This window comes from Crotalus tigris, unplaced genomic scaffold (genome assembly GCF_016545835.1).
Source record: "Crotalus tigris isolate CLP2741 ecotype Arizona unplaced genomic scaffold, ASM1654583v1 scf7180000017833.3397121, whole genome shotgun sequence".
Classification (NCBI taxonomy): Eukaryota; Metazoa; Chordata; class Lepidosauria; order Squamata; family Viperidae; genus Crotalus; species Crotalus tigris.
This window is the reverse complement of record NW_024096661.1, coordinates 527,501-555,315: the sequence shown is the minus strand read 5'-3', so window position 1 is coordinate 555,315 and position 27,815 is coordinate 527,501. Positions and strand designations below refer to the sequence as shown.

Sequence of the window (27,815 nt, the reverse complement as noted above, 5' to 3'; positions counted from 1 at the left end):
GGCCGACTTCCTGTGCTTTCTCCATGGCCATCCCCCTTTTCCTATCACAACCGTTGGGTGCCAAACAAGTACCGGGACAACATTTTCACATCAAAATGCATCAAGTACCAAATTTGACAAATTTTGAAGCAGTCGAATACCGAGATATCACTGTACTATAGTCCAAATTCATCCCACAACAGATCATAGGTATGCAAATCGTGAATGGGTTGGAATAGAATTTGGAAGTAATCTACTCAAATTCCCAACTCTGTGAAGAAATCAGTTTCCTTAACTACTCTTCTTCAGATTAAACATATAATAATAATAATAATAATAATAATAATAATAATAATAATAATAATAATAATAATAATAGTAACACCTCTTTTTCTTCTAGTCCCTATTCTTAGCTGTTCTTCACTGGACATGCTTTACTTTGTCAATAGTCTTCCTAAAACATGGTGGTCAAAATTTGATGCCCCAGAGAAACCTCATCTATCCTATCTTATCTATTTCTCTCAGGCTTGCCCCACAGAAGCCTCACCTATCCCTATCACCTTCTTTCTCTCTATCTCCTTCAGGCTTGCCCCATAGAAGCCTCACCTATCCCTATCGCCTTCTCTGTCTCCCTCAGGCTTCCTCCAGAGAAACCTCACCTCACTTATTTTCTTCTCTATGTCCCTCAGGCTTGCCCCACAGAAGCCTCCCTATCACCCTCCCTCTTTATGTCCCTCAGGCTTGCCCCACAGAAGCCTCACCTATCCTATCACCTTCTCTATATCCCTCAGGCTTGCCCCAGAGAAACCTCATCTCACCTATTTTCTTCTGTATGTCCCTTGAGCTTGCCCCACAGAAGCGTCCCTATCACCTTCCCTCTTTATGTCCCTCAGGCTTGCCTCATAGAAGCCTCCCCTATCCCTATCTTCTCTATCTCCTTCAGGCTTGCCCCATAGAAGCCTCACCTATCCTCATCGCCTTCTCTATCTCCCTCAGGCTTGCCCAGAGAAACCTCACCTCACCTATTTTCTTCTCTATGTCCCTCAGGCTTGCCCTACAGAAGCCTCCCTATCACCCTCCCTCTTTATGTCTCTCGGGCTTGCCCACAGAAGCCTCACCTATTCTATCTTCTTCTCTATCTCCCTCAGGCTTGCCTCATAGAAGCCTTCTCTATCCCTCGCTCTCCTCGTCCTTTCCCGCCAAAATCTCCTCCTTTCATATCTTCTCCTTCTCTTCCTCCCCCCTCCTCTTTTCTCTTCCGGGCGTGGCGTCCTCTCGGGTCTGGCATTGCTCCGGCCTCTGTAGCTGCCCCAGTCTAACCCATGCCCCCCATCCCCATGCGGCCACCCGCTGCCCAACTGGGCTTTGTACGCAGCGCCGATCAGCTGGAGCCACGCTAGTCGAGCCTGGGGCCTCAGCAGACTCCCTGCAGCGCTGTAGATCCAGCTGACTCCCCTGCAAGGCCTGTGCGCTGCCGCTTCACTCCCCTCCGCTGCATTTATATGGGCGATACGAAGAAAATATATGCAAAATACAAAAACTGTACATATATAATTTATTGGTGTTTACCGCATTAACAATAGTTGCTGCAAACCGCTTCTCAGGTTTTATCTAATATTAATATTGTATTATTTTCAACATGGCAAATAATTTGGATTTCACATTTTTACAACTAATCCCTTCTTCCGTGCGGCAGAGCTCATTTTTTTTTCTAACGATGGCAATGGGAAAATCCCAGTTCAGTTCTTTTCCCGGTCTTATTTAGTGAATGTGGAGAAACAATGGAAGAAAGTTCCACAAAGAGAATAATTAAAGACAAAAAAAGGCCGTCAGGGTAAAAGACAAAACAACACGAGGGAGCAGATTTGAAATTGCACTCGTATCTCTTACGTTTCCGGAGGGGGGGATTAACCCTTGCCTCCCCTCTCCTTTCCTGTATCCAATGAAAATGGAGGGGCGTGACCAGTCTCGCTTTCGCGCCCGGAGACTTATATAAAGCTTGGAGAGAGGGCTCGCGCGTCTTTTTGCTTGTACGTTCGGAGCGTGGTAAGTTTTTGGTGGGTGGGAGGAAGGAGAGAAACGGGCGCCGCCATTTTGTGCGTAGTTCGCCTTCCCTTCCCCCCCCGCCCTCTCTCGGTTGTCCCCTCTATGGGGTGGTTTGCGACAGCTATAACGAAGGCAGCTTGCATGAGGCCTTTTTAGGCACCCTTCTGGTCCGGCGCCTTCTAGCTCCGTTTTTGAGGGCGCTGAGACAGAAAGAGGGTCGAGCTTTGAATAAAGTGCAGTGGATCTAGCTTTTAAAAGAAAGGATTAGAGAAAATAGGGGGCTTTCCTTACAGGTATAACTTCTTAACTGAAAAGGGCCCCTAGACGAGACTTTCCCTTCCGCGCCGAGACTTTCCCATCCGCAGTGGTGGATGAGAGCGCAATTATTGAGAGAAGACCAGTCCAGGCCCTCGCGATTCATAGCTTCTTGCGGCTTGAGTGTTAAAAGGAGCCACCGGATTAAACTTGTAATTCGAACCTGTTAGGAGACAGAATGCCCATGCAGCCTTTGGAAAAATGCATATTGCTTCAGGGGGAAGAGATGCTTTTAAATTGCAATCTTGAGCTTGATGGGAGTGTGGCATAGCGCTGATTAATGGGCATGATTTTATGATAAAATACATGATTTAAATTAGAAGGACTTGTTTTCAATGTTCGGCTGCAACTCAAATTAGAGGCTAGAGAGGAAAGAATCTGGTTAAGTACTATAATTAATTTGTTAATAACTAAGTTTATAATACTTTAAAAATGACTACCCTGCACATTTTTGTTGGTGTACCAGGGTTGGAGGAAGATCTGAAAGCATGGCTTGCTTAAGGCCACGTGGTGAGTTAACAGATTGCCGTTTGTATTAGTGATTTTGTGCTGCATAGTTAGAATGTTTTAATATATGCAGACTTACAATGCAAGTGAATAACATGAAAAGGAAGCCATTGCTGCCCTTCAGGCTTTAGGATTTACTTTAAAAAGTAGCTTGATTACTATACATGGGTATTTGTCATTTGATTTTAAAAACCATCTGTTTTTTATGTTCCAGGAAATATGAGCCTAAAAGCTGTGATGGTGTTGCTGTTACACATAATGAGCTCTGTGGTATGTTTCACTATAGTTTTAAGTATTACACTGTATTTGATTGTAGGCAAGTATATTTGTTTTATGAAGAAGGAACACACATACATGGGATTAGAATCAATCCTTTATAATATTGCTGTATTAATATAAAATACAGTGGGTGATGGAGGCTGTTAATAATATCTAAGATTAGGTGTAGTACTTTTAAAGAATTTTTTTACCAGTACCTTATAATTATAAAACTGTTGGGACTATTCTTTCTTGCATACTTTTGTGAGAAATCTAGTTTAAATCTTGAAAGAGAATCAAGTTGCTGGTTCTCTTTTCTGACTATATATTTCTAAAAACTATTAGTTGCCTGTATATAATACTGAAACACATGTTAACAGAGACAAAACAAATGCATTATAGCTGTGTAGGTTAAATAAGAGAATTTAAAAGGGATTTGTCTCATAGAAAATGATTGCAAAATGCGAAGGAGCATAATGCTCCATAATTGGCTAGCTCTGTTTCAGCATGTATATTTGTTCAGATCAAGGCATTCAAAAATTATCTTTGCTTTAAGTATTTGGAGAGTTGTCTCTTGTGATAGGGTTCACAAACCATCAAGAACTATTTCATTGTCAAATATATAAAGGTACATTGAATTTACGTTGGAGATGTCAACTAGAAGGGTCATTTTATGTTGGTGGATGTGTAAAATTAGAATAATTTGGATTCAATATCTTATAGCAGAGGTCCCCAGCCTTTTGGGCACCAGGGACCAGTTACATGGAGAGAGGTTTTTTCACAGACCAAAGGGGTGTGGTTTTGTGTGCTGCCTACATTCTGCAGATGGGGCTTTGCTTGTTTGTGTGGACTGGTACTGGTCCATGGACTGGGGGTTGAGGAACTCTGTCTTATGGGGATAATAATTCCACTGAAATACTTTTGCCCCTAAAATTATCCTCACTGTGTGAAATTTGGAAAATCTGTTGTATTGAAATTATATTTTTATCCTTTTTAAAAAATGGCTCAACTCAAGGTGCCAAATATATTTAATACTCCTGCCTAGTATTTTCTACCACAACAACACTATGAAGTATGTTGGGCTGAGAATGTGAGGTCCAAAGTCACCCAGCTGGTTTTTAATGCCTGAAGGAGTCTTATACATCACACTCAGCTGTTTCTAGGCAGTACCTTAACCAAATTGCCTCTACTAAGAGTATAATAAGGCCTCCTTTTCAGTCGTAACATTAGCTGTTGGAGAAACTAGTGATAGAAATGATTCAAATCTATATTATTCTTCACCTTGTAAGAAAGGAAAATTCCTGTTGATGAAATGGCATTCTTGTTGGAATCATTTAGGCCTACACTGATAATTACATATTTCTCTTGTGGAATGGAATTTCTCAAATCTGTTTTGAGGGTTTCTCAGCCTTCTGTAGTTGATTTAAGGATTACAAAGATAGAAAATTATTTCTGCTGATGGCTGGCTTTGGAAGCCATAATTTGCTGTTCAATATTTGTTCCTTCTTGGCATTGTAGTGCTGCATTTGTACTAAAATTCTGTATAATTAATAACTTTTAACTGATGCTTGTTTGAATGCTTCTTTATAACAACTTGTCCTTTACTAGAAATGCAAAATATGGAATAAGAATTTACGCTTGCTTTTTCTCTTTTCAGACGTGATAACGCTACTATACTATTAAGATGAAGGTATGTGTATGAACTGTTTTTACTGAAATAAATAGTATGGAATGGCCCGACCAGTGATGAGCCTATCCCGAACCTGACTTCTTGATGAAAAAATGCCAATTTGGATCCGGCTTCTGAGGTTATGCTGCCATTAATACAACTAGAGTTTGTTATGCAGAAACATTGCTGCTAGAATATTCTCTTAACACAGATGCTATTTTGACTTCTAGATGAAATTTAGAACAGCTGGGACGCATTTGGCATTGGGTCTTCAGTTTCTGATTCCTAACATGCATCAAGTGAGTGGAATATTTTAGATTACTATGTTCTGATTTACTACTGGGCTTAATTTAGGTGGAAGTGAAATCTTTGCAGCCCTGTGCAAATTTAAGATTCGTTTTTTTAAAACCCAGTTCTCATTGGAGCTGTACTTTATCATATTGTAGGCATGTTTTGTTAGGCAGGCCTTTTCCTACTGACCCCAGTTGAACTAAAAGAATGGGAGATGTTCCTTTTATGGGGAAAAACCCCAAGTTTTTTTTTACATATTGCCTTGCTCGTTATAATAAAGTATTCCATCATTGCTTTTCAACAGTGATACAGGAGCACTCCTAGACTAAAGACAGCCATTATGTTTGAGAAAAGGTAAGATGATGTACAATACAAACTAATCAGCTGGATTCGGGACTGATAAGAGGACTCCGATGAATAAACATTAAAATATCCAGACTATTAAACAAGCAGAAACATTGCTTGAAAACAGTATTACAAGCAACTGCTTGTATGTCAATTGAATAACTACTGTACTTGTGTTAACTTTTGCGGAGAATTTTATAGTTCTGCAAATGTTAATGCCCATATATGCAAATGTCCAACACGAGACCAGAAGTTGTAGATATATATTTTTTTCTTAAATGAATGTTTTAGCCAAAATACGACAATGAGATAATTCTGAATAGTGCAATTTTTGTTTATTCAGGATTTTTGAGCACAGGCATGTCACAAGATGTAAATTAGTTATACTGTCTCCTGCATTTTTATTAACAGTGTTTGAAGTCAAAGGGGAACGTAATCTGAAGTTGGCTTCGCCGAAGTTACATCATGCATGAGCCTCTCGTCTTTGAAGATTTGAAGAAAATCAGTTCATTAAAAATGTAAAGATTAAATGTAACACCCGAATGTTCTTTTTTTAAAGAGAATGTAATTGTGATCGTATGCAATAAGTTGTAAAAATAAAAGATTTAATGCACCAGATTGGACTATTATTGATGAAACTTTGTGGTAGGATGGATAAATGGAAACATTTTAGAGAATAATTTCAGTAATATTTGAAGCCAGAGGGTAGGAGTATTATGGTAATGCTCATATATAAAATTCTCTTAACAGATTGACTTATGAAAGGAATTTTAAATATTTCAAACATTCCCTTTGCTAGGACTTCTTTATGCCTTTCAAGGAGTTTTGTGTATTTAAACGTAGAGAATGGCAGTATCTGGAAGTCCTACAGAAATCTTGAGATTTCTTAGGGGAGAAAACTTAAAAGCGTCATCAGGTTTTAAGCCCCAGTCAGTAATCTGTACAATTTAACTACACTTGTCCAAACAATGAAAAATATGCAATTGGTAGCCATTTTAACAATAAATGTAGCTGAAAAGTTACAAGTTTTCAGTCACCCGACCAACATGCAGCTATATTGTGTAGCATAGTAGTGAGTCTTCTGGGCTAATGTGTTAAAAAGAAAAGTTTGGCAGCAGGTTCTACACTCAAGTTTATATACAATTCCAAATATAAATTGTAGCATTTAAAATCTAAGTCCAAAATCATATTTCCCCAGTCTAAAAGCAACACAACCATTGCAACTAAAAAAAAAAAAAAACAACCTCTGAACAAGATTGTCTCCTTTGCTGGATACAGCAAGTGCCTCTGGAAGTAGCAATCTGATCTTAAAGCTTTATGGAATTAGTTTTATTAGGTAGATAGGAAGATACTGTATCTATAAAGACTGAATCAAGAGAAACAGTACTTTTAGGATCTGCAGATGACTGTCCTGTAAAGAGTGAGTTTCATTTAAAAGTGGAGGCAGACAATTTGACCCTGTGAAATACTTCATAGGTGCCATAATTTCCTTTTAAGGGAAAGTGTCACACAGAATTGGCACATTACATATATCTTAGGTTCACTTTGTGCAGACAATACTGGAAAAAAATCATTCTGCGTAAGTTGGTCCTTAATAAGCCTGATTTAGAGTTGCCCACAGCCATCACCACATACCTACACAAGGGTTTGTGGGTAAGTGGAGGTTGCATAAGCTCCAGACTCCAAAGCAAGTACCTGAATCCCATCTCTTGTGTGGAGATGCATGCTGACTAGTTAATCCAACTTTTGTGCTTTGCTGTTTGGGCTGCCTAGCCAGAATTATCGGATGTATAACTAATAATTTAAAATGCTCTGATGTATAACTAATGCCTAAGCAACTGTCCCTGGATGACACATGCATACATTCCCTTACCTGCAGTGTTGGAGAAATCTGCTCTAGCCTTAAGACAGCCTACAGGTTCACTTGACATTTTATTGGTTTGCTGGTTCAGTTACGGGTAGCATTGAAAAATACAATCTGGGCTTTTTTGGTTTCAGAAATGTCAGAACATTTGCATCTTTCAATAACTTGTAATTTTCACAAATCTGGTAAAACCATTAATACTTTTTTTCTGAATTTCTAAAGGTGTAAGTGGGATCAATTAAAATGTCTGCTTGACCCTCACATGAACATCCACTTCAGCTTTATAATATTGGAGGTAATTGCTGGAAGACTGGAACAAGACACCAGCAATTTTCAGCAGGATTGCAAGGAGAAAGGAATAAATACATTTTTCTCTAGTTGTTATATGCTTGTTTTCCATTACCAGAAAGAACTCAGTAATCTTGCCTGGAAAGGCCAAACTACATTTATTTTGATCAACTGGCCAGAAAAAAAGTTAGGCATCCTAAAGAAGTCTGCAGCTTTGTACCCAAAAGATCATCTTTCTGTACTTAAATATTATGGCAGGTTTTAGAATAAGATCCAGTTGGTATTATTAATGTTGTTAGCTCCTCTCTAATGGATAGCGGTGTACAAAATCTTTGCTTCTAATATGCACAAATGTGGGGTTTTCCCCCAATTTTCCCTTTCCTAATGTTTCTTAATATTTGGCCTCTAGTCTTTAAACTATAAATTTTAAGTATCTTAATTGTATTGGGCCTATAGATTTATATAACACTAGGTAACCTATGACCCGTTGGGCCATCCTTTGATGTAACCGGAAAGAACATTAAATGTCCCAAAATCATATTGCTATTGGTTTGGTTTTAACAATTGTTGATTTAAAAATTATTGTAGTATAATGCATTAGGAGCAATTTCTGGCTTCCTGCTGATTTCCCCATTGACTTTGCTTGTAAACTGGCCAGGAGCACTGAAACCATGATTATGTTAACTGTGGGGGATGCTGCAATGGCCAGAACTTTGTGAATATCCACAGCTATAACGGGCCCTACATCTTTTACATATTTTTTTAAATTAGTGGTTTTAACATACAGTAAAACCTATGAAAGTTGACCACCCAAGGGACTGAAGGAAAGTGGTCAACATATGGAGGTGGTCAACATATAGAACAACTGTACTGTTATGTACACGTGCCTCATTTTATTGTACAACTTTTATTAGAGAATCTCACATAGAAACACAGTGAAAACAGGAAAATCATTCATACAATATACAAAATCAATAGATTTACGTATGGTTTTCTTACGGTTTGTTCATTTGAAAAAAAAGTATGTTTCTTATTCTTTTTATGAAGGTAGGAGGAGAAAGCACTCTTAATGCTGGCTATATCGCTCAGAATACCTGGGCATTTTTCCATAGCAAATGACTTTAACATTATCAAATGACTGACATCCTCTTTTGTCTGCAATTTATCTGCAGACAATGTCTGCAATTTCACTGTCCTCACCTAATTTTCACTTAATTCTTCTGCTTCATCAATTGCTTCCAGCACTTTTCCGCTGGGTTGTACCTTGGTCAATACTTATTGGAAAATTGCTTCTAGGTCAGGTCCATTGCAGATTGCCACATCGTCATCCATTGCAATAATGTCTTCAAAATCTACTCAAATTCCACCATGGGAGGTAGGCTGCCTAGTGGGGCTGCAATATCTTGCTCATGAGTTGTAACAAATCTAGCTTTCTTGAAGTACTTCTGTATTGTTTCAGGCTGAAATTTATTCCAAGTATTTGTTTTGATGGCCGCCGCAAGGTAAAACAGCTTGCACATGTCTGTGTTATGTGTGTATTTGTTTCATTTTACCATTGGCTATTTTTTTTATCGCTCTGGAAATAGGAAAAAAAATTGAAACGGGGAGAAAAAGTCTTTGTGCAATTTATATTATGAAATGAATCCATAATTATGGTTAAACTGATGAATCAAAGTCAAAAATGTTGTATTGTTTGACTTTCTTCTTGAAAGAAATTCATTGCTACCAATTCTGCATTTCGCTTTTCTTGCCCTTAGTGCAGACTGGACTCAACTGGTCAAGTTATAGAGAATAAATTAATATAATGTGTGAAGGTTCAGGTGGTCAAGATACTACTTAAGAGATGATCAACATAGAGAGGTTGGCTTTCTGTTGTTTTCACATAGCATATGTCTGTCTACAAAAATGAAATCAACTTAGGGAGATTGCCAATGTAGAGAGGTCATCAACTATGGAGGTTTTACTGTAGTTTGATTCAAAAGTTGTTCTGGTATAACAACCCTTCAGAGTGTACAAAGAGGAGAAACAGATTTTACAGCGTGCTGTAATTTTGCAGTGAGCTGCCTTGCATTTATTTTAATAAAAAGTCAGAATGAAAATTACAAACGAGGAAGCTGTTGCAGTTACCTACATAACTGCATCTTGTTTAAAAGGGTACAGAAGACCAGCAGCAAGGTGGATGCATTCAGTTACAGTGGTAATGATTGCATATTTGGAAGACCTGAAAGGCCAGGGCAGGGACAGATTATGGAAAAAAAAACTCTATATAGTTATTAGAAGTGGAAAACGTGATGGTGCGTAATCAAATGTTCACAAAAGCTGCCCTTTTTAATATTAATTTGCAGAAGTTTGTGTTTACATTGTGCTTCATTACTGCTGTGTTGAAATGCCTAACTGATTTATAACAATTTAAATTACAGGTAGTCCTCGACTTACCACAGTTCATTTAGTGATTGTTCAAAGTTGCAACGGCACTGAAAAAGTGACATAAGACAATTTTTCATATTTACGACCGTTGCAGCATCCCCATGGTCATATGATCAAAATTCAGGGGCTTGGCAAGTAGCTTGTGACCGTTGCAATGTCCTGAGCTCACATGATCACCTTTTTGCAAACCTCTGACAAGCAAAGTCAATGGGGAATCCAGATTCATTTAACAACCAGATTACTAACTTGAATGCAACGATTCACTTAACAATTGTGGCAAGAAAAGTCATAAAATGAGGCAAGCTCATTTAACAAATGTTTCACTTAGCAACAGAAATTTTTGGGCTCAATTGTGGTCCTAACTTGAGGACTACCTGTACTTGAATTGGGAGTATACTCTGGTGCCATGGAGGCTGCTGTAATGATCTGAATGCATTCTAAATGATAACCACAGTATTGAATTTTTCCAATATTTATATGCACCTATGGTAATTAGTATTCTTACACAAAGCCATACAAAGATTCATTACCCCCACACACAGGCAAATGAGCCTGTCACAAAAGCAGCTGAGAATAAAATTACCATTCATTTGCACCAGGGAATGCTCAGGATCTCGGGGGAATCCCGTTAAGGCTCCCAACCTTCCAGCCTCCACCGGGTGCCTGTCAAAGAGGAGGATGAACTTCCTGCGCAACGTGCTCCGCGAGGGATGTAACTAGCCGCGCGTGCGCCGGCTGCTTGGTTTCCGCCTGCTTCCGAGCTCAGCTCCCCAGCAGCAGGCGGGGCAATAACCCTTGTGGAGCGGCTCGGGAGACCCCGGCGTTGGGGCTTCGCCAGCGCGCGCGCGCGCGGCGCCGCCTCCTCCTCGCCTCTCCCCTCCCTGCCTGAGCCGAGTGGAAGGGGGCTGGGGTTGGCTGGTGCCAGCAGCGGCGTGAGCGCTCGAGCGGCCGCCATTTTACGCAGGCTCCTGCACATTCTCCGGACACGCTGAGGGAGCGGAGAAGGGGCAGCTCCTTCACTGCGCCCCCACCATCCCCTCCGGAGCTCTTTCGCTCACCATTCATCACCCCCGCCGCTCGCCCACACAGGTCAGCCGCCGCCAGGGATTGTCAGGCGGAGGGAGGGAGGGGAGTCAGGCATGAAAAAAGGAGACCCCAAAAAACTCCCGGGGAGGAGGCGGCGGGCGCGGGCTGGAGATACTGCGAGGGGAAAGGCGCCCGGGGGCAGCCGGCCTTCGCCAAAAATGGAGCGGGGCTTAAACAAAGAGGACGTTTTGAGCCAGCGGCCTGTCCAGTGCAGCGAGTGCCGCCGCCACCGCCTGCGAGGCATTCGGGACTCCTGGCTGGGGGCTACGCTAGGCCGAAAGCATGGCGTGGAAGCGGGACCCCTTCCGCGTGCTTGCCTGCCTCTGCCCGCCCTCGATCAGGCTCGGAGCGCCTCATTGTCCCGGCGCCAGCGCCATTCATTGGCCACGAGGCGCCGGTGGGGTGGGGTGGGAAGGAAGGAGCAGGGCAGGGACTCCCGGCGCCGCCGCCGATGTGGCGGTGGGGTTGGGGCTGTCGCCTGCCCTCGGGGTCACGTAACGGGTGGGCCGGCGGAGAAGCTGTTCGCCTGAAAGCGAACTCTCCGCTCAGGAGTTGGAAGCGCATGGCGGGGCGGTGGTGGCGGCAGAGGAGCTGTGATTTGTATGCATTGTTCCGGGGTGGGAGGGGGGAAGAGCCGGACAGATGTCGAGCGCTCATTTTCTTCTCTTACCTTCTCTCTCGCTTTCTCCTTCCACACCACCCCCACCCCCAATCCGCGTGGCGAAATAAGGCTCACGGTGTTGCAATTCTTCTCCCGGAGGGAAAAAAGGGGGGGGGTGAGAGGGAAAGGCTGCTTTTCCGGGGGTGGGGGGGAAGGGAAGTCGGTCGCTGGAGGAAGTTGTAAGACATTTGAACGCGCCGAGCACGTGTTTCTCTCAGACTTATGGCGGCAGCCGCTGCAGCCACTTCGATTAGGCGCGGATTAGAGAGCGCTTTGTTCCTTCGGCCTGGCGGCTTAGGCCCTGTCAGAGAGGACGATACATCTTGAATGTAGGCAAGGAACGGGTCTCGTGAGAGGTAGTAGAGAGCAGCTAGGGCGAAAGGAGATAGAGTGTGGATGGCTATATGGCGGTGGTGTCTACCCGTTTTCCCCCGTTTGCTGCTTGTTCTAGTTACAACTTCTTCGGAGCTTTCTAGGGCGTGCTTCAGAGAGAGAGACGTGAGTCAGAGAGTTTGGCAGTGGTTTCAGGATATTGCTTTGCACTATAGGTTCTTTCATTTGGGAAAAAAAAAGATTGTAAGCTTTCTGATTTCAGAAGCGGTAGGGAAAATGGATTAAACTCTGCAAGTATCTTGTAGGCAGCTGCATATATTGACACCCGAATTGTTTGGCTTTAAGGTCTCTAGCTTAATTATGCTTATTGCGTTTGAACAGATATCTGGAAACATGGCTTCTGAACATGTTAATGGGAATGGTACTGAAGAGCCCATGGATACTACTGCTGCAGTTGCCCATTCTGAGCATTTCCAGACATTGCTTGATGCTGGTTTACCACAGAAAGTTGCTGAAAAACTAGATGAAATTTACGTTGCAGGTAAGATGTAAAACTTGCAAATTCACTATTTTCTATTGGACTTTCCTTGCTTTGGGCTAAAATAGCAACTTTTTGTGGTTTCCAAACAAAAAAGTATGGGGACTGCAGTTTTCTTAATTTTTTTGGGTGATCAATATTAATATGCAATTTTTCTATTAGTTTAGAGTAGCCTTTGGCGTTGAGTGAAGGGGTGGTGGTAAGGGCAAGCAGTTGGAATATAATCCCTTAGGAATAGTTCATACTGGAGTATAGTTGTGTGTCTTTGGAGGACTGTAGTGAAGTAGTAATTGTATGTCTCTTTCTGATTCACTGCTTGGATTCCTGGGTGTAGTGGCAGTACAGTGTTTTCAGTTATGTCCTGAAGCATAGTTTTGAAGTGCAGTAGAATGGTTGAGAGTTTTCATCAGTTAGTTTTAGGAACAAAAAAGTATTACTCAGATGCAATAAGTTTTTCTAGAATTTCTTAAATATTCAAGTTCCAGTAAGAATAAAACAGAAAATGTTTTTGGCATTTTAGTATGTGAAAAATCCCCAACATCGCAATTAATAACTAGTAATTAATTTGAAAAGATTTATTTTTGAATATCATAGTAGTTAAGTGAGACATCCTTGAATAAAATATTTCTTTTTCTAGGACTAGTTGCTCACAGTGATTTAGATGAAAGAGCTATTGAAGCTTTAAAGGAATTTAATGAAGAAGGTGCACTGGCAGTGCTTCAACAATTTAAAGACAGTGATCTCTCTCATGTTCAGGTAATGTACCATGGAAGTATTTCTGTTTAATTTATTTCAGCATATATACAGAAAGTGCTTGATTTTTGACTGATGAAATTTAGTTCACATTTTTTTCAATCCATATTTATTTTTAGAACAAAAGTGCCTTTTTATGTGGCGTCATGAAAACATATAGACAACGAGAAAAACAAGGGACCAAAGTGGCAGATTCCAGCAAAGGACCAGATGAGGCAAAAATCAAGGTATGTTTTTAAGAAACATTATCTTAAACCAATGGCGCTATAATAGTATGAATACAACCACGGGGTGTTATTTTTTTTGCTGAAGATTCATGTCATTCAAAACATAATGTTACCTACAGTGCTGATTATCAATTCAGTTTTTATATTTGGAATACATATTAGTAACAGTCTCTTGTGCATTTTACCATGTAATCTTCCATATAAATCTGTTAAGGGAAGTGCCATTCATAATGTACTTCAGGAACCTAAAATAACACTAGGACAGTATAATCTGCATTCTATACTGATCTTTTTACACTTTATGATGGCACTATAATTTGAAGGATTTATTTATATCTTGCTTTTGGATGATATATGAATAACTGATATAAAGACTTCATAAAATTTTAGTGCCACTTAATTGGCAGTGTAACCTGAGGTTTGATGTATAAACCAACAATTGTGACTTTAACACAACCTGATAGTACAAATAGTCCAGTATTGCTAAGTTTTTAGCGGTTAATGAACAGCATATGCCTCACTGATCTTGAATCTCTTTAATATATCTCACAAATATCTCAGCTGGTTCTAGCAGGAAAAATTACAAAAAGTATTCTTATTGTCATGCATAAACCCAGAGTAATATGCTCAATGAAATGATTAAATAATTTGAACATGACATTTACACGTAGTATGGATCCATTCCTTTGACTTTTTAATTTTTGTTTTATTCTTATTTTGGGTTCCATTTTTTCCCTTCCTAATTACTGCATTACTAAGTTATACTGTTGAGTGAAATTGAAATGTATGTGCTTGCAGGGGATGAAGTCTTTAATAGTAAGGGATGCATGCCTCTATCACAGTGGTTCTCAACCTGTGGGTCGGGACCCCATTTGGGGTCAAACGACCATTTCACGGGGGTCACCAAACAAGGCTGTCCGCCGTTTTTTCCCCCTTTGGCCACGCCCCTGGCACCCGGTGATATATAAATGGTTGGGGGTCACCACAACATGGGCGGCATTAGAAAGGTTGAGAACCACTGCTCTATCATATATCCATCCATCTATCAATTCCTTTGAGGGAAAGTGAAAATGTTGTTCCATAACAAATTGCAGCAACTTTTCTTGCACTACGTACTGCTTCAGTTGTGCCAGAAACCCATGTTCTCTTCATTTCTCTGAAAAAAGGATTCTGCATCTTTCATCTTTTGATCCATAAATTAAATCTCCCAGAATCTAAAGACGTAGAATTGTAACTGGCAGTTGAATAAGAGTGCTGTAAGATGATACATGTAGACATCTAGTAGTTTAGTTCTGCAAAAAAAAAAAAAAAAATCTGCAAGAATTATTTCTTTAGATGTTATATTATTTCTTTCACAATCCAAGTTCTCAGATGTTTTACAAGCACTTGGGGAACTTTGTGTAAAAGATTTGAGATTAGAAAGATGAGAAAGTTTTACTTTTGGCTTTACATTGGTTCTTACTCAAGTGGTTTATGTTCTGATATTAGATTTGCTAGATACACGCACTTGACATATCAGTTGCATGACCCAATGGGAAAACTAGGTTTAAGGCAGACTTTTTACATAAGTTGGAGAACCTACAGAACCTATATTAATGGAATATTTTGTTACTATTCATTAATTGATTGTACTTGGTTTATAACTCTCTTTGAAGGCTCTTTTGGAGAGAACGGGTTATACACTTGATGTGACAACCGGACAGAGGAAGTATGGTGGCCCTCCACCAGAGTGTGTCTATTCAGGACAACAGCCTTCTGTTGGCACTGAAGTAAGAGATGCAACATTTGGGGAGAATATAATACGTTTCTCTGTTTAAATCTCAGTTTTTGAAAAAAAAATGTGTTTGGTTTATTGTTGCAGATATTTGTGGGTAAAATTCCAAGGGACTTGTTTGAGGATGAACTTGTTCCATTATTTGAAAAAGCTGGACCTATTTGGGATCTCCGCTTAATGATGGATCCCCTGACAGGTCTAAACAGGGGATATGCTTTTGTCACTTTTTGTAACAAAGAAGCAGCTCAGGAAGCTGTTAAATTGGTAAGTTTTTTCATATTTTTTGTGAGAATTTAAAATAAACTACTGTGATTCCTAATTGTGTAAAAAAAGTCTTAATCTTCTGCTTATGTTGTATAGAATGGAATTGATTATTAAATCTAGTGGCTTTCAGAAATCTATATATTGCTACTGAACATATTAAAGCTTAAATATCATTTCTATTTGTAATACTCAGCGTGTGGTATTTTTGCTATACAGCTATTTAAAGGCAATGTATATTAAGCCAGGAATGACAGATTATTTTTAAAGAGGGCAATATTTATCCCATTCTAGCTTTCAGTAATACCATGTTTCCCCAAAATAAGACCAGGTCTTTTTTTTTTTTTTTTTTACCTCCAAAAGAGGCACCAGATTTTATTTTTGTGGAATGTCTTACCTCTGGCACCGGTAGCCCTGGCCAGCTGGTCCGTTTCTTCTGCAGCCGAAGGAGCAGCTGCATTCCGGCCTGCATTTTGCAGTCTGACCTTTCTGGAAGGCATATACAGCAGAGTACCCGAGCTATAGATTCAATCCATAGCTCTGTTCTCTGCTGCAGAGGCCTTCCGGAAAGACCTGTGACTGGGAAATGGAAGCCTGGCTGTGGAAGATGCAGAAGAAGTGGGCCGGCGAGGAGAGGCTTGGCTGCAAGGTAAGTGGGTGTGGGGCACATGGGGCAGCTCCACCCCCACCCCCCCACTCTTGTCCTAGCTTGATATTTAGGTGTGTGCCTTGCCCCAAAACTAGAGCTTATTTTGGGGGTAGGGCTTATATTAGCCCCCCCAATCAAGCTAGGGCTTATTTTTGGGGTAGGTCTTACTTTCAGGGAAACACAGTATATGCATTTTACTACCTGAGAAGTAGCTTGCTCAGAAACAAATTCAGTTGGGCTTATTTTATAGTAAATGTGTTACATTTCTATATAACTGGTATAGAAACTACAGGAATGTGTTAAAATTGTATATTAGGTAAAACTGACTAGTATTTTTCTCTAGTGCCATGACTGATCATTAGTAAATTTAAGCATACACCAATTTTCCAATAGAATAGTGAAAATATTGGTGAACATGTTAAAGGTCCTACTAAGTGTAACCTTTCCTTTTTGCATAACTTTAAATAGTGCTGCTGTTTTCTGTCCTTTATGAAAAGTTATACAGTCCAATTAGTATTTGACCATGGTTAGGCATGAAATATGCTTTATTCTCTGGTAAAAGAAATTGATTTTTATGTTGCCGTGGAATTTTCTAGGAAGTGATAGAATTCTATAGAAGCTTGGGTGCTTCAGATTTGAATGGTTGTTGACACATATTTGGTGTTATATTGGAAGCATGGAATTTGAGTATGAGAAAAAGATACTTCTGGTGCTTTATTCATGGGATTTGTTAGTTCCAACAACAGAAAAAAGTATTTTGATTAGAGAAGGATCAACAATTACATTTATTGGGTCTAACATGTCTCTGGTGTTTTCTGGAATGTTCTCTTTTAGGATCTATTGCAGGAAAATTTTGTACACAGATCTATAACATATATTGTGTATAAAAAGCATAAAGTAAACCAACTGAGAACAAAATATTATGTTTGACTTAAGTACTCTAGGAATCCTATTCTCATTTGTAATAAAAATTAAGACCTAGAATTGCATTTCATTTTCTAATTGATGTCTAATCGTTCCTCACTTCTTATATTACTATTAGAGTTACTTCTGCTACTTTTAAATTACAGTTTTTTGATAGTTAGTTCTCAACTCAAGGCCGATCACCGTTATGATCTCCCCCACCCAAAGGCACTTAAACCCTAGATTCAAAATTCCTATGGTCACCTCCTGTCACGTGATTAGCATTTGGGGTGCTTGGCAATCAGCCCATATTTATGGCTGTTTGCAGCATCCCACAGTCACGTGACTGCAATTTATGACCTTTTTTTGCAGGAATCTGGCCTTTACTTCCAGTTTCCAGGAAAAAACACCCACTGCAGACAATGGGTTTGCTTAACAACAATCACAAAAAAATGTCATAAAATTGATTAGACACATGATGACCAGTTTAAGAACCACATGATGTGCAAACATAATTCCAGTCTCAATTACATCATAAGTTGAGGACTACTTGTATATTGTTCCTTGTGAGTTATATCATACCACCGAATCTCTGGAATTTACACTGAAAAGTAAAAACGTGAGCTTTCTGGTGAAAACCATGTAGTTAGTTCTCTTGACAACAATATGGAAGTGAATTGTTACTGTTGCCTTCTGGGTTTTTTTTTTCCCTTTCATGTGGGATTTTTCTATTATTTTCCATCTAAGCCAGGGGTGTCAAACTCGCAACATCATGTGATGTGTCGCAACATATCACAACTTTTTTTCCATTGCCAAGAATGAGGTGGGGGCGGTTTTGGCATGATGCATCCGGCCCGTGGGCCGGCAGTTTGACACCCCTGATCTAAGCATTAGCCAGCCCTAAATAAACCCACTTAGCTCTGTTTAAAAACTAGTAAGAAAATTCCACCTGAACTAAGCAAGAATTAATTATAATCATGATCACGTTATGTGTCATTGGTTCCTGTGAGTTTATGAAGTCTGTCTCTAACTTTAGATTAATCCTCCTCCGTTGACAGTGGAAATGAGGTATCTAGTTACTAAAGCATAAAAAATTACTAAGTATCCATCCAAGGCAGAGAACATACCTAATAGTTCCACCTCCTATTTTTCTTCACAACAGGACCCCTGCCATGTAGGTTAGCTGAGAGATTGGCCCAGAGTTGCCCATCTGGCTTTCATGACTAGGAGGTCTAGGCAAGAACTTAACTATACCAAACTGGCTCTTTTTCTTTCATTCATTGTTCATTCATTCAGAAGAATGCCTGTGTTTTACTTTAGATGAAATGTAGCTTAAATAGGTAGGAATCCTACTGCAACATAAGCTAATGTTTGGTCTGTTGCTAAGTGTCATACTTTTTGGAAGTCAGGAGGGGCAGGTTAACTGTGTTCAGATTCCACTTGGTATTTTCCTTGTTCCAGCAGATGTGGATGGCCACTATTAAATGGTATCAGATTTTCCATGTTTTGAGGTCAAGATTGCCCTGTATCTGCTTGTTATAAATGCATTTCGGAAGTTTTTTCTTCGACCTGTATTAATAATAGATTGCACATATAGTTTGTAGACTGGAGTTTATTATGTGCTAGAGTTATTAGTCTTTACATTCCCTCACAATTCTTTGTCGTTAGTGTTCTTAGTACCTTCATTCTTAAATGTAACTAAAGGTCCTCTGATGGTCTGTACAATTGAGAACAAATTGTCACGTAAGAGAAAGAGTTGGACAACATTCAAGACCCTTAAGCATATGAGCCAAACTTACCAAGTATAATGGGTGCAAGAGTAATTTGTTATATAACTTTTTCTTTTAGTATAACAATCATGAAATTCGTTCTGGAAAACACATTGGAGTATGTATCTCTGTGGCCAATAATAGGCTCTTTGTTGGCTCTATACCTAAGAGTAAAACCAAGGAGCAAATTGTAGAAGAATTTAGCAAAGTAACAGGTAAGTTGCTAAGTGCTAGTAATGTAATTGCTATTAAAGTGATCTGTGATGAACTTGTATCACCATCTTTCGGCTGATGTTGGATGATGATGACATTGTAAACTGAGATCATAAAGGATAAAGTCAGAGAGAAAATGATGGGAATTATTTAAGAAGCTGAAGTTTGAGAGATCATTCTCAGTTTTATTTCAGCATTTACATTGCATGCTCTGGCAGTGGAGTTGGTTGGCTATTGGAACAACCACCATTTTAGAGGGGACATTTTGTTGTCATAAAAACTGTAAAGCATTTAGAACATGGTTGGCCAATTTTTTTGCTTGCCTGGGCCTCATTGAATGAACAGGAATTGTCCTGAACCACGTATAAAATATGTAACATAGTTAATGTATATAAATCACATAATATTAAAAGATCTTGTGGAACTGCATGCGGCCTATGAAGATGAAAATTTCACGACATCACAGCAACCTGTTTTCTGTAGTCTTGTATACCAACTTGGTTTAGTGTGACATAAATACCGTATTTATTGATTTAACTGTTTCATTAGGTTCCATGTCCAAACCCATTTAAGTGCTTTTTGTATGAACTCTAATCTTTTGTCCTTTGAAATTGGCGCTGATTCTCTTTGTTAAACAATAGCTTAGATGGGAAATTCAGTTTCTTTATAGTTCTGCATGTATATATTTGCAGAGAGGAACAGTTATAAAAGATTAATATAGGTGCTAATACTATGAACCACAACACTGGGCATATTACAAAGCAAAACTTTAAAAAAAAAAAAACACAAGCACAATAAAAACTCCTGGTACCTTGGAGTAATACTCTTACATGTCTCCATTTGGCAGCAAATATATTGGACAAATATAAAAGGGAAATGGTTAAAGCTAGCTATTAAAACAATGTCATTTTTTATTTTTAATAACTGTTATACTCTACTTATAATTAATGGTTCAGTTAAATGTATATGACTGGCTTCAATTTCAGAGGGTCTCACAGATGTAATATTGTATCACCAACCTGATGACAAAAAAAAGAACAGAGGCTTTTGTTTCCTTGAATATGAAGATCACAAAACAGCCGCTCAAGCCAGGCGTAGGTTAATGAGTGGAAAAGTGAAAGTTTGGGGTAATGTTGTTACAGTTGAATGGGCTGACCCCATAGAAGATCCAGATCCTGAAGTGATGGCAAAGGTAAACATTTATAGGGGCAATGAAAATAGCGTGCATTTGTTTCTGCTGATTTGTGAGATTGTGACTCACAAATATGCATTCTGTTCTATAAAATAGCCAATTTAACATTTATTGCCCTTGCTCTGAATGGGAAGTTTTACACAAAATAATTTATACAAATTTTGTAATCTGTTTTCATAGAAGTTTCCAGTAACTATTGGTTACTCTTGTAATGCTGTTTCATATTTTAGTTTTGATAACAATATGACAAAAATATTTTCATCCTTGGAATATGAAATATTCCCTAAGCCCTTTTCTTATTCGATCTCATGGTATCTTAATTCATTGATAAAACAGTGTTCACTAGGTTTCTTTATTTTTTCTACAGGGTGTGACCCTGCCAAAAGGTGTGAGCGCATACATTTTTTAATGTGGGGGACCCTTTGTCAACCTTCCACCATTCCCATTTTTGCTATGGCAGTGAAGTCTGTTACAGCATAGCATTCAGTATTGTCACCTTATGTTTTTAAATTTCTGTTTATTTTCTTATGTTATATTCTCAATGTGATCTGTTTGGTTATCTCCCTTGATTTTTCTGAGCAGCAAGTTTTTCAGTGAACACAAGCTACAGGGATTCTTCACAGGTTCAGACTCAGCATTAACAATTATGGGTTTTTCAGGAAACTTAGTTAATTTGTATAGAAATGATTGATTTGAATCCTGGGCTTACCTTTTATTTATAGAAAGGCTCTTCTTCATTAATGGCATTTGACTTGGTGAAAAGATTTGTTGTTCTCCTGGATGTGTTATTTCATTCTAAAGTATTGTCTTCACAAGTCCTTTTGACTCTGTCGAATGACTTTTAAAAGAAGCAAATACTCCTCCTTGCTCCTTGTAGAGTCATGTTTACATCCAGATTGTTGAGACTAACAGTGTTGATAGGTTTGGGATAAAAAGAGGAATTTTGTATTTTAAGAGTTCATTACTTAGACATTGTTACCTTGAAATTTACTTCAATCCTGAGTGGAGATTAGTTATTAGTGAACGAATACCTGTTTTTTTGCTTGGGCATGCATGCATCAAGCTAGGCTGGTGAGCTGAATAGTCATAACTGGCACAGATTCAGAGAGTGACTTAAACTTGTTTGGTCTCAGTGAGAAACTACTATTTTGTTTCAATATCTTCATTTATCTAAATCAGTGGTTCTCAACCTGTTGGTCGGGACCCCATTTGGGGTCGAACGACCATTTCACGGGGGTCACCAAACAACGCAGTCCGCCATTTTTTCCCCCTTTTCCTTAGCTGTGCTACTCCTTTTTATTCTATTGGCTTTTGAAAGCCAATAGAATAGACTCTCTTGAATAGAGTCTAATTCTATTGGCTTTCAAAAGCCAACAGGAATTGTCCAGGCTGTCTCTGTCCTGCTGAGCCCGCCAAAAGTCCCATTCTGCAAACGGTGCTGCACCCGTTGAGTAGTCCTCGACTTACAACCGGTTGAGTAGTCCTCGACTTACAACCGGTTGCGGGTCGCGGCATTAAAAAGGTTGAGAACCACTGATCTAAATAATGATGCACTAAATTCTGTGACTGGTGGGACTTTTGTTAATTACTGATGTTAAGTTCCACTTTTATTTCAGGATCATGCACCTAATCAGTTTGGAACTTTGCTGAAGCAAATAACATCTTCACATTTCTGTTGTAGCAGTTAAACCTTAGCTCAGGGCTCCTCAGCCGCCCCCCCCCCCATCCGTGGACCAGTACCGGGCCGCGGCATGCCAGCAACCAGGCCGCACAAACAAGTAAAGCCCCATTTGCAGGATGCAGGCAGCACACAAAACCATGCACTCTCTGGTCCATGGAAAAACCTTTCTTCACAGAACCGGTCCTTGGTGCCCAAAAGATTGGGGACCTCTGCCTTAGCTCCATTAATAATAAATTGATAAAATAAAAAAAATATTTATTAAATATGTATGCTGCCCAACTCCTTTCTCTGGGTAGCTCATAACAAATTGAACAAAGAAATGACAATAAAACCAAGAAAAAAAGATAAAGGAGTCCCTGCGGATTTTACTTTGCTAGTCATTGTCGACTATAGAGGGTAGTGCTCAACTCCGTTTCAAGGCCATTGAGCCAGTGCTGTGCAAAAGATATTTCCACAGTCATGTGGCCACTGAAGTGGTGCCTATCTATTTGCATGCTTTCAGACTGCTAGGTGGGCAGGAGCTGGAACGAAGACAGGCACTCCCCCCGTTGCATGGCGCTTGGGTTTCGAACCTGGGCTGCCGGCTTTCTAGCTGACAAGTCCAGTCTCTTAACTGCTGAGCCATCATTCCCCTCCCCCCCCCAAAAAAAAAAACAAGGGAAAAAAGGTTGGTAAGAATGACAGACTAGATGGAATGAAGCAAAGGTCTTATTTTCCCTTGCCAAAGGCCTAGGTAAAAAATTTCATGTTAGTGAAAACTAATGTGACTTGTGGGGGAGGTGCTGCTACGAAGGGCCAGGCATGAGTACCATTTGTTCAGCATTATCATAACTTTGAACAGAGAACTACGTGTACTGTAAACCATCAGAGACAGGAAATCCTGCAAGTAATTTGATCTTTGCCGTGTAGGGCTTTCAAGGTGATAGCAAGTAGCTTGAATTGAATGCACTGAAGCCAGTGCAGCTCACACAGTAATGGTGTTACATAGGAATATCCCAGTGTACCGAAAACTACATTAAGTTGCCATATCCTGACCAATGCTGACCAATGCTCTTCAAGGATAGCCCTCATAGAGTGCATTGCAGTAGTCCAGCTGAGAAAATTATTTGTAAATTAAGACACTTTTGGTTTGTGTCCAGTTATGACTTAACCAAATCACAATTTTTGAAAAATCTTATCTATATGTAGTATATAGGCTTGTTTTATTGTTTGCAATAATATACTGGTAACGCTGTAAACTAATGTGATGCTTTGTTTTAGGTGAAAGTGTTATTTGTACGGAATCTTGCAAATTCAGTCACAGAAGAAATACTAGAAAAGGCTTTTAGTCAGTTTGGAAAACTGGAGAGGGTGAAAAAGCTAAAAGATTATGCTTTTATTCATTTTGATGAACGTGATGGTGCTGTAAAGGTATGTTTTTATTCCCAGTTTGATTTATTTAGTAGATTTGTATTTAGATTTAGATTTTGTGAATTCAAAGTGGCATACATTTTCTGTTTTTCCCACTATAACTATGTAAGTGGGTTTGGTCTGAGAGGGCACAACTATCCCATAGTTCCCCAACTACCTTTCATATGTAAGGCAGAACTAATATTTGTGGTCTCCTGGTATCTAGCCCAACACCTTATCTACCACATGAAACTAGCTCTCAGGTATTTATCACATTGATATTAGGCTACAATCATTAATAGACTCTTGGTGGCAATTTCTTCAGAAATCTTCCATAAACTTAAAATTTATGCTACAATTTTACGTTGTCAGGTTTGGGTTCTGTTTGTTACTAAGAAATAAGGGAAGATTTAATTATCCTCTCAGTAGTGTGCCAGTTTAAATTGCCCTAATGAATAATCTGAAGAATAGTTGAGAATGAGCAAATGAGCAACTGTTGCCAGGACAGTAAACAAGTAAATTCAAGTAAATTATACCAAGTAAATCAGTTCGCTTCAGATTTTACGCTAGTGTCAATTTCTATAAAGAAAAAATATGAATTAAAGTATGAAGTGTGGGTACCATGACCTTTGTTAGTATTCATTCCAGAATATACTGAAATTCTGCTCCTAATGTTCATTCTTGGTTTTCATGGTTGCAGAGAATATTTCTAAATTTTACACATTGAAACATTAAGAAATAGACTGACTCGGCCTTTAGTGAGAGAGGAGGTGATCTTGTGTGTTCTACATCAGGGGTCCCCAACCCCCAATCTGTGGACCGGCACCAGGCCATGGCATGCCAGAAACCGGGCGAAGCCCTATCCATGGGATGTGGGCAGCACACGAAACTACCCCCCCTCCGGTCCGTGGAAAAACCTCTCCCCACAGAACTGGTCCCTGGTTCTAAAAGATTGAGGGGCCTCTGTTCTACATAGTACCATTGGTATTTTTCCTACTGTAGTTATAGTTTGTGTGCTGTATGTAAGATTACTTTGGTAAAAATGATTGCAAATTATATTCTCTATAGGCTATGGAAGGAATGAATGGCAAAGATTTAGAAGGAGAAAATATAGAAATTGTGTTTGCAAAGCCACCAGATCAGAAAAGGAAAGAACGGAAAGCACAGAGACAAGCTGCCAAAAATCAAATGTAAGGATGGAAAGCATGATTTTAATACATTTACCACTACTTTATATATAGAATTCTTGTGTTAAAGCCTGTTAATGGTTATATTGTAATGTGAAAGAAAATATACGTATACTTGAATTCTATGATGATAGCTGTCAGTATATCACCTTTTTAATGCATCTTTTCCTAGAATATAAGTGCTGGCCTTTTGATTTATTGATAGTAGAGAGAGAATAATTGTGTTAACAGATTAATACCTATTGATAAACTAGAATCCCATTTTGTATGAGAATTACCTCAGTTAGATGTGATCAAGTGAAAATTTTTTCCCCCTCCCCAAAAGAAATAATATAGGAATGGGTGAAAATACTAAAAACAGCAGTGATAAACAGTTGACCATGAGGATGTCTTAATGTTCCTAAAAAGGCCTGTTCCTTATCTTGTTCCTTCATTTTACTCTTACATACTGCCTTTATTAATCATGAGCAGTAATTGATATATTGGTCCTGAGAAAAACTTGCTAAATCATAGAAAGCAATATTCTGGAGTCAAACTTCACCAAGAATTAAAGAACATTTCTGTTGGCTAGTTGATTAAAACAGAGAGTAGAGGAACATTTAATCAATGCATAATCAATGCATTTCTGATTAGAAAAATCAGCATGAATTCCTTTATCGATGTGAAAATATTTGTGGGCAGCATGTATTTTTTAAAATGTAAGCTGCCATTCTTATATATAGACATGATAGCCTAACTGCAGCTCCATCAATGGATGTGATTAAATACTACCGTCTTTCAGAGACAGAAGTATTTATTTGCCACCCATCTCATAGCAAACGATTCTGAGCAGCTTCTATAATTAAAACATTAAAAACCTAACACATTTCTTTAAAAGGATAAAAATGGAAATCCAAATCAAGATATAGTTAAAAGATAGGGAGGGAGGGAACAGGATGTGTGTGGGGGGGGAGATAGGATTGCCTCTTAATTCAACAACCATCACCAATGTGATGTTCCCTCGTTAGAGCCACAGGCCACCTAGTAGAGCCAGGTCTCCAGGCTCTTGGGGAAGGACAGAAAGATGGGAGCCAATCTCACCTCAAGGGGTAAGATGTCCTATAGAGCAGGAACATGGCAGAGAAGGCCCTTCTGGACCTTGCGAGCTGGAATTCCTTGACCAATGGGGCCCACAGCATACCTTCTCTGCCAGTGCTAGTGGGGCGAACCACTCCCTTCCTTTAGTAGCCTGAATCCATGCCATTCAGGGCTTTAAAGATAATAACCAGCACTTTGAACTGTATCTGGAAGCAGACCAGCAGCCAGTGCAGCTCACATAGTAGTGGTGTAACGTGTTATCTTAGGGACCTCAAGAACTGCCCATGCTGCCACACTCTGCACTAGTTAAACCTGAATGCTCTTCATAGGTAGCCCCATGACTAGGGCTTGAATGATTGAATGCAGGGACTCCTGACCTAGGAAAGGATGCAACTGGCTCACCAATCAAAGTTCTGCAAAGAGCCACTTGCTCTTCCAGCAGGAGTTGCAAGTCCAGGAGAACCCCCAAGTTATGGACCGGGTCTGTCTGGGGTGGTGCAGCCCCATCCAGAACTAAGCTCCATGAACCCATTTGGTCTTGCCAGGGTTCAGTTGTAGCCTGTTGTCTGTCCCCCATCTACACTTGCTTCTTTTTTATTGTTGTCAAATTAGATCTAATTAGAATTTTAACAAATTACCCAATTAGAGATAATTTATAGTGGGGGAAAGAGAAAGTAGGGGAGGTAATGGTTATTCATCATGTACACAAAATTAAAATTTATGTACCAATTTCTCAACAGGGTCCTCCCCTCCTTTTTTTATATTTCCACACCAAACCCCCAATTCTTCTGGTTTATTTTGTCTTTCTAATATATAATAATTCTTCTGGTTATTCCTGAATGTGAAAATTCCAGTTTTGTTTTATTTTTAAATAGTAATAATAAAAATGATGATGACTCCTGTTATGCAAGTATAAAAATTAATATAGGTTGCACCACAGTTACTATACTGCAAATATACAGGTAATCCTCACTTACCGAATGTCTAGTTAAGTGACTGTTCAAAGTTATACAGCACTGAAAAAATAGGTTTGTGACTGGTACTCAAACTTGCAGCCAATGCAGTTATCACATGATTGTGATTAGGATACTTCGCAGCCAGTATACATTTTGAAGGTTGCAGCATCCCATATAATCATAGTTTGTGACCAGGTTGTCAGTGGGTAAGCCAGATTTGCTTAACTACTATGTGATTCAACCAGTTTCTGTCAAAAGGTCAACTGGGAACCTGGCAGGAAGTCACAAGTCAAGGTCATGTAATGTCAAGTTTAATAACCTGCACTGATTTTGGGGGAGGAGAGTATGCAAATTAGCTGTAACTTGTAGTTATGTTAGAACCTTAAGGGTTTGAGGATAATAATACCCCAAAACTTAAGGGCTTGTAAAATGGAATCCATTATGATTTCTGTTCAAGAAATTGAATGGTTCTTAGTTTAGACAGTAGAAACAGGGTTATATCCCATGAACTCAGTTGTGGAAGTATTCAAATAATCTTAACGTGAATTTATTAAAAGATTATGAATCAGATTTGTGTTTTTAATAGTTAAAATACAGCTTGGTCTGTATGAAATTATTTTTTACAGAGTGAGTTTTGATGGCCATAACTGCTTATCTTTTGTTTTAATAGTATAGTATATAGTGCTTCTTTTTCACAGATATGTCGTTCTAAGCAGTTTCAACTTTAAACATAAAAATATAGAAAGTTTGATATGGAAAGGGAGAGAAAAATATCTGCAGGTAGTCCTTGAACTGAACACTTCACTTAGTGATGGAAATTCTGGTTCCAATTCATTTATTCATTCAATTTCTATAGCTGCCCATCTCAATCACTGCCTCTGCAGTTCACATCCAAAATAAATATACACAACAACCGAAATAGTCATACAGTTAACATGCCAAGCCTTAGAACATTCAATGCCCCAGGTTTGGGAACACAATTAAGTTTTAAACATTTATGAAAGATCAGCAGGGTTAGGGCCATTGTAATCTCGGGAGGATATTCTACAGATTAGGGGCAACTACAGAAAAGCCCTATCTTCTAATCTCTGCCAGTTTCACACTCTTTGGCTGATGAGATCTGCAGCATACCCAACCTGTTAGATCGAATTGGATAGGTAGAGACTTTTGGGGAAAA

General features: G+C 39.3%; 1 protein-coding gene, 2 long non-coding RNA genes and 1 other non-coding gene across 13 annotated transcripts in view; 3 read left to right on the top strand and 1 right to left on the bottom strand.

Annotated features, from left to right (window-relative positions):
* The first annotated feature begins 1,953 nt into the window (after positions 1 to 1,953).
* LOC120307868 lies at positions 1,954 to 6,028 on the top strand. 2 transcript variants are annotated; one of them, XR_005556678.1, is made up of 6 exons: positions 1,954 to 2,025; positions 3,062 to 3,117; positions 4,763 to 4,795; positions 5,005 to 5,073; positions 5,370 to 5,419; positions 5,822 to 6,028. It is a non-coding gene; the product is annotated as an uncharacterized LOC120307868 (long non-coding RNA). The 2 variants fall into 2 exon arrangements; XR_005556679.1 differs by lacking the exon at positions 1,954 to 2,025 and adding an exon at positions 2,090 to 2,850.
* On the top strand, positions 4,844 to 4,915 carry LOC120307901. Its single transcript, XR_005556693.1, has one exon. It is a non-coding gene; the product is annotated as a small nucleolar RNA SNORD50 (small nucleolar RNA).
* A 2,425-nt stretch (positions 6,029 to 8,453) lies between the features above and the next one.
* Positions 8,454 to 10,691, bottom strand: LOC120307869. The gene is made up of 2 exons (XR_005556680.1): positions 10,573 to 10,691; positions 8,454 to 9,138 (listed from the first exon to the last, which is right to left on the bottom strand). It is a non-coding gene; the product is annotated as an uncharacterized LOC120307869 (long non-coding RNA).
* A 229-nt stretch (positions 10,692 to 10,920) lies between these two features.
* LOC120307866 (synaptotagmin binding cytoplasmic RNA interacting protein) overlaps positions 10,921 to 27,815 on the top strand; it is a 22,605-nt gene continuing 5,710 nt past the window's right edge. For 5 of the 9 annotated variants that reach the window (XM_039343070.1, XM_039343068.1, XM_039343066.1 and 2 more), the window contains exons 1-10: positions 10,921 to 11,078; positions 12,451 to 12,610; positions 13,245 to 13,363; positions 13,480 to 13,587; positions 15,243 to 15,356; positions 15,449 to 15,625; positions 19,023 to 19,158; positions 20,143 to 20,348; positions 23,290 to 23,439; positions 24,487 to 24,608. In XM_039343070.1, the coding sequence (XP_039199004.1) occupies positions 12,463 to 12,610; positions 13,245 to 13,363; positions 13,480 to 13,587; positions 15,243 to 15,356; positions 15,449 to 15,625; positions 19,023 to 19,158; positions 20,143 to 20,348; positions 23,290 to 23,439; positions 24,487 to 24,608 (1,280 nt within the window). In that variant the 5' untranslated portion in view covers positions 10,921 to 11,078; positions 12,451 to 12,462. Of the gene's footprint in view, positions 11,079 to 11,466; positions 11,676 to 12,433; positions 12,611 to 13,244; positions 13,364 to 13,479; positions 13,588 to 15,242; positions 15,357 to 15,448; positions 15,626 to 19,022; positions 19,159 to 20,142; positions 20,349 to 23,289; positions 23,440 to 24,486; positions 24,609 to 27,815 lie in introns of those variants that run through there. The other 4 variants (XM_039343069.1, XM_039343064.1, XM_039343071.1 and 1 more) reach the window with 4 other exon arrangements.